This window comes from Micropterus dolomieu, linkage group LG05 (assembly GCF_021292245.1).
Source record: "Micropterus dolomieu isolate WLL.071019.BEF.003 ecotype Adirondacks linkage group LG05, ASM2129224v1, whole genome shotgun sequence".
In the NCBI taxonomy this organism is placed as follows: domain Eukaryota; kingdom Metazoa; phylum Chordata; class Actinopteri; order Centrarchiformes; family Centrarchidae; genus Micropterus; species Micropterus dolomieu.
In genome coordinates this window covers 21,549,202-21,555,252 of record NC_060154.1, presented here as the reverse complement: position 1 = coordinate 21,555,252, position 6,051 = coordinate 21,549,202, and the positions used below count along the sequence as shown (strand labels likewise).

General features: G+C 41.3%; 1 protein-coding gene across 2 annotated transcripts in view; it reads right to left on the bottom strand.

Moving 5' to 3' along the window:
* LOC123970943 (cytochrome b-c1 complex subunit 10-like) overlaps nt 1–4,692 on the bottom strand; it is an 82,100-nt gene extending 77,408 nt beyond the window's left edge. Inside the window, exon 1 of one of the 2 annotated variants that reach the window (XM_046049375.1) lies at nt 4,543–4,692. In XM_046049375.1, the coding sequence (XP_045905331.1) occupies nt 4,543–4,604 (62 nt within the window). In that variant the 5' untranslated portion in view covers nt 4,605–4,692. The remainder of the gene's footprint in view (nt 1–4,542) is intronic. The other variant, XM_046049374.1, reaches the window with a different exon arrangement.
* Between the last annotated feature and the right edge of the window lie 1,359 nt (nt 4,693–6,051).

Here is a 6,051-nt window from a genome sequence, read left to right as displayed (position 1 = left end):
GTTTAACAGTCGTTCGCTGCTTCAGAGTCCAAAATCATCAACAGTTCACTTCATCATGTGTTCATCAGTTCATATTGTTGTCTGAATGTCTGCTGACAGTCGGAGAACTCAGCACTGACCTTTGGGTGGTAGGAGTGGCACGACTCCGGCCGTCGCTGCACCTTCTGGGATTTCATCCTGTTGCACATCACGTGGCGTTATGTTCACTACCATTAAGGAAAACAGACCACTTGTTGCTGAGGACAATTGTTTGAACATTTTTGAAAACAGCTATTATATTATACCTGAGTTTTGGAGCTGATAACAACATTAGTTTAGACTTCAAGGAATATAAACCAGTTTCATTTAAAAAAAGAAGACAAAGTTCCCAAAAGTTGTATATAACTTTTACATGAAATGTGTCTAAATAAAGGAACTATCTGATCAAAGAATAAGTAAACAAGACTACAGACGTTCATTTTTATCTTCCAGTATTTGAAAGTGATACTCTTCTACAGACGGTCATTCCTAAGGTGTGCTGGAATTACACGAGCATTGTGCGGTGCAGTAAGAGGTGTGTGAACGCACTGCAGGCCTTTATGTGAAGAATTTATTGTTACAGAAACTATCAGCAGCAAACACTCAACATGAAATGTGATTAGTCAGGATTGTGTCCCCACTGTAGTAAGTCTGGTTGTTTTTATCCAGCAGGAGTGGTGTTATTGTTGTCTGTCAGTAAGTGAAGGATATATTTGATCTCTTATGCTCCAGCAGGATTGGTCCATACTGACAAGAACAGCCACAGTCCTGAGGCCTGAGTCACAACCAGAACATCCTGAAACACAGAGAACAAGTTACAGCCAATCAATCAATCAACAAACTCCCTCATTTACACTGAAGGGAGGAGCAACAGGGAAAGTGGAGAGCTGCAACGTCACGTTTCTTCAAATCAAAGTTTGTCTAAGTGACAGCAGAGCTGTAGTCAAGACAAGTCTCTCTGTTTCTCTCTAAAGAAACATTCAACTGAATCCATCAGGTTTTTCCTCAACAGAACCCAGCAAAATCTCTGCCAAACCCTGGTGAGTACACGGCCCTACAAAGCCAAAATGCACTGACTCAGTATTTGGTCAAAATTTAGTTCAAAGCAGAATCTGACTGTTTTACATCTGTTTTACCAGATAAAAGATATGATGTCAGAGATTTGTGTTAATGTTGTTGCTGTTAAAAGACAATAAATATTATCAGCTGTACTTGTTTGGCAGAGACTCTGCTGTGTTGTTAAGTCAGTTTAACTTTTCTTTACAAGATAGACAGAGACTTGTCTCGACTGCAGGTCTGCTGTCACTCAGAAGAATGTTTTGTTTCATCTTGAGGAATGTGAAAGTTAAAATGTCATGCTTTTCCAGGGCTGCTCCACCTCTTTCTGCTATGCAGGTGAGGCTTTGTTCCCTTCAGGTTTGACCTGATTAGTGACGTTCCTTTGGCACAAGGTGAATTTAGTCTGGAGCAAAGCACTTAAAGCTTGTAAGGGCACCTTGTGGTTTCCTGAGACTTTTTACCGAGTTTTATACAGTATGTCACAAAAGTGACTACACCCCTCACATCTTTGTAAAATATTTGATTATATCTCTTCATGTGACAGCACTGAAGAAAAATAACACATCACACAGCCATTCGTGTCTAAACCGTTGGCATCAAAAGTGAGTACACCCTTAAGTGAAAATGTGCAAATTGGGCCCAATTAGCCATTTTCCCCGGTGTCATATGAGTCGTTAGTGTTACAAGGTCTCAGGTGTGAATGGGGAGCAGGTGTGTTGTGGTGGTGTCGCTCTCACACTCCCTCATACTGCTCACTGGAAGTTCAACATGGCATCTCATGGCAAAGAACTCTCTGAGGATTGAAAAAAAGAATTGTTGCGCTACATAAAGACGGCCCAGGCTTTAAGAAGATTGCAAAAACTCTGAAATGAGCTGCAGTACGGTGGCTAAGACCGTACAGCGGTTCAACAGGACAGGTTCCACTCAGAACAGGCCTCGCCATGGTCGACCAAAGAAGTTGAGTACAGGTGCTCAGCGTCATATCCAGAGGTTGTCTTTGGGAAATAGAAGTATGAGTGCTGCCAGCATTGCTGCAGAGGTTGAAGGAGTGCGGGGTCAGTCTGTCAGTGGTAAGACCATACACCGCACACTGCATCAAATTGGTCTGCATGGCTGTCGTCCCAGAAGGAAGTCTCTTCTAAAGATGATGCACAAGAAAGCCCGCAAACAGTTTGCTGAAAACAAGCAGACTAAGGACGTGGATTACTGGAACCATGTCCTGTATTCTGAAGAGACCAAGAAGATGTTTCAGATGATGTCAAGTGTGTGTTCATCAGTGGATGAGCGCGAACATTAATGAGCGATTAAACTGTAGAGTCTGTAGTTACAGTCGGTGTGTCAGAAATGATTAAACCAGAGGGGACTTGTGAATAAACGTGAGCTGAACAAGCATCTAGAACACAGTTGCAGGTCCTCGTTGTTTACGGTCATGTAGTATTAGATTAATTCCAGGGCAGCGTTTCCTCTGCGTCATAGAGCCAGAAATGTGGAAATCATTTCTGCAGCATTGGATAGAATTAACAGAGTGCTGGTGATAAACTAGATGTAGAAAGTGGTCATCATGTATGCAAAGTAATAACTATTGCATCGCATCTTCCTCTTCACAATACCCCATAGATTTTCTATAGGGTTAAGGTCAGGCCAGTTTGCTGGCCAATTAAGAACAGGGATACCATGGTCCTTAAACCAGGTACTGGTAGCTTTGGCACTGTGCGCAGGTGCCAAGTCCTGTTGGAAAATGAAATCTGCATCTCCATAAAGCTGGTCAGCAGCAGGAAGCATGAAGTGCTCTAAAACTTTCTGGTAGACGGCTGCGTTGACCTTGGACCTCAGAAAACACAGTGGACCAACACCAGCAGATGACATGGCACCCCAAACCATCACTGACTGTGGAAACTTAAAGCAACGTGGATTCTGTGCCTCTCCTCTCCTCCTCCAGATTCTGGGACCTTGATTTCCAAAGGAAATGCAAAATTTACTTTCAGAGAACATAACTTTGGACCACTCAGCAGCAGTCCAGTCCTTTTGTCTTTAGCCCAGGCGAGAAGCTTCTGACGCTGTGTCTTGTTCAAGAGTGGCTTGACACAAGGAATGCGACAGCTGAAACCCATGTCTTGCATACGTCTGCGCGTGGTGGTTCTTGAAGCACTGACTCCAGCTGCAGTCCACTCTTTGGGAATCTCCCCCACATTTTTAAATGGGTTTTGTTTCACAATCCTCTCCAGGGTGCGGTTATCCCTATTGCTTGTACACTTTTTTCTACCACATCTTTTCCTTTCCTTCGCCTCTCTATTAATGTGCTTGGACAAAGAGCTCTGTGAACAGCCAGACTCTTTAGCAATGACCTTTTGTGTCTTGCCCTCCTGAATTTGGGATTTTTATTAGTTGTCAGTTTTAATCATCACAATTAAATGAAATAAACATTTGAAATATATCAGTCTGTGTGTAATGAATGAATATAATATCCAAGTTTCACTTTTTAAATGGAATTACTGAAATAAATCAACTTTTGATGATATTCTAATTATATGACCAGCACCTGTATGTTTATACAAAACAAACAGCTGTCAAGTATCTACTTAAACTCTAAGCAGTGGTCGCTGTAACGCAAACAATCATATTTGACCGGGGAAATAACTACATTACATTAAAACGCATGTCTATATGCCATTAACGCACGTATTGAGTTTTAATAATACTAAATATGTGACTGAGTCGTCATTTAATCTCTCTCATATATATATATATCTTGATTTTTACATAATTATGAGTTTTTCCAGACTAATTAACTGGTCAAACGTTTCATAAATAAACTGTTAACGAGCAGTAATGTACTTAGATAAGGGCATATAGCAGCGGCCCAGAAGTGGCTTTCCGCTCCGCAGAGAATAGGCAGCAGGTCTATTTTTGACCCAAACCACGTCAAGCAGCATAGAGCAGATCGAACCGGGCAGGAAGTCAAGCACAGACCGGCAGAGAGAATCCGGTCAATTTTCAAAATAACCTTGTGGAGACTCCCGATCGTAAAATAACAATAAACACGGTTAAAACAGACAAAAAGAAGTCATTTAACTACGTAGCCTACTTAATCATAGTAGAAGCACAACATGCAAACACTGGGTACCAAATCAACTAAATCTAAACATGTCAGCAAAATGCTGATTCTGAAATGCTCCATGTGGGAAATGCAGCCTGAAGTTGACTGAACGAAGCGGGGCCACAGGGAGCTGTGAAGAAGGTGGTAGAAGCGTGGGGCAGGCTGCACGCTTCGCTGCTGAGACGCTTTCTTATGGACGCATCAAAACCGTGGCGCAGCCGTAACGTGCCGTAGCCGAACAAGCTAAAGTTAGCTCTTAAAGCAAAACGGGTCACACAGGAGGACACAGGCGGTGAAAGCATCATTCTGAACAGGACACTCAAAACTAATTACCAGCACCGTACTCCACCTGTTAGTCATGAACTTACCACGCCCTTAGAATACCAACGTACTTTCTACCGACGATTTTGTTAAGAATGTTCTGCATCATCCTGACCTTCTCTGTTGTAGTTCTTCACGACTTGCAATGTTTCCTCGCTGATGGCTGTGAAGGACCCTGGGCTGCCTCTTCTTATGCCTGTTTAAAATTATCAACGGGCTGCGTGCAACAGCTCAGGGTCTTTTCAGGCCACAATTTCAAAAGGTCTCTATGTACATCACAGAGTTGTTTTAATTCATCTTCCCCCCCCCTTGTCTTCAGCAACCATCCAGCTTTAACAATCCACTCCTGCGTGTGCGGAAAAATGGTTTAATGTATTGAAATCAGTGTGGTGCCTTGGTTGCATTACCATTAATGCATTAGTTCCCTTATCGGCTATGGGCAATGGAAAATATGAACAAATTCATTTTCCGAACTACAATAAACCCTTTATTACAATGTTTTCCTTTATTTTCCTTTTATGTATACAATATTCAAAAGCCAGACATTGGAAAAGGTATAATCTGTTATTAAAAATGGCACATTTATTGCTACATTACTGTTATATACAGGACAGTTCTCAACTATATATATATTTATATATATATATATATATATGTATGTATAAAAAGAAAGAGAGAGAGAGAGAGCGAGAGAGAGGGAGTGAGGCCCTCTGAGGACCCTGCAGGAGTCAACAGCGTCCTCACTCAATGTCAGGCTCTGGACCTGTGAATGCGTTAAACACGCAATAGTCTCCCCCCTTTTTAGTTCAAAGATATGAAAATTGTTGAAAGCAAGTGTTTTATTACTGCTTTCATATACCGAAACAAGTTCAAGCCCATCAACTGAACACTTTCCATTAATAATATTGTAATTGTCTCTTAACATTATGTGCTCCTGCAGTGGTCGGGTTGCTGCAGATTTCAAACTGTGTCCATGTCAAGACTCTTAAGAAATAAGGTTCCCCCAAACAAATAATTTGAGTATGTGACTTGTAGGCTATTGGGATGTTCACAGAATACTAAATGACATCAAGTCAGATTTTCCCTTGGGACAAATCAGCAATATTCAGTACACTTATTGATCTTATAATAATAAAAAGCAAAACTTCAAATAAAACTCTTTGAAAGAAGTGATCAGAACTTCTCACAAAAAGTCACTGTCATTGCCATCAAAGAGCTGGAAGAGTAAAAGGTCAGAGGTGAAAATTGTCACTGGAGAATTAATATACTGAAAGTCACTGCAGCAAAGAGCTTGCACTCCGATATACAGAAATTTGAAATTCTTCAAGTCATTAGAGTCTCCAGCTACTATGGAAAATAAAACCCATTCCCTACATTGAAATTGAAGCAACAGATACACTGAAACATGTTAATGTGCATCAAAAGCAGACAATCGGAGCCAAAAGCAGAGTCTCCCGAACCCCGTAATGTCAAGTGATTTAGAAATATACGGCAGCTAGAAAGAAAAATCATGACCTGGACCCATGACCTTAACTAAAACAGCAGTGTGAACAATA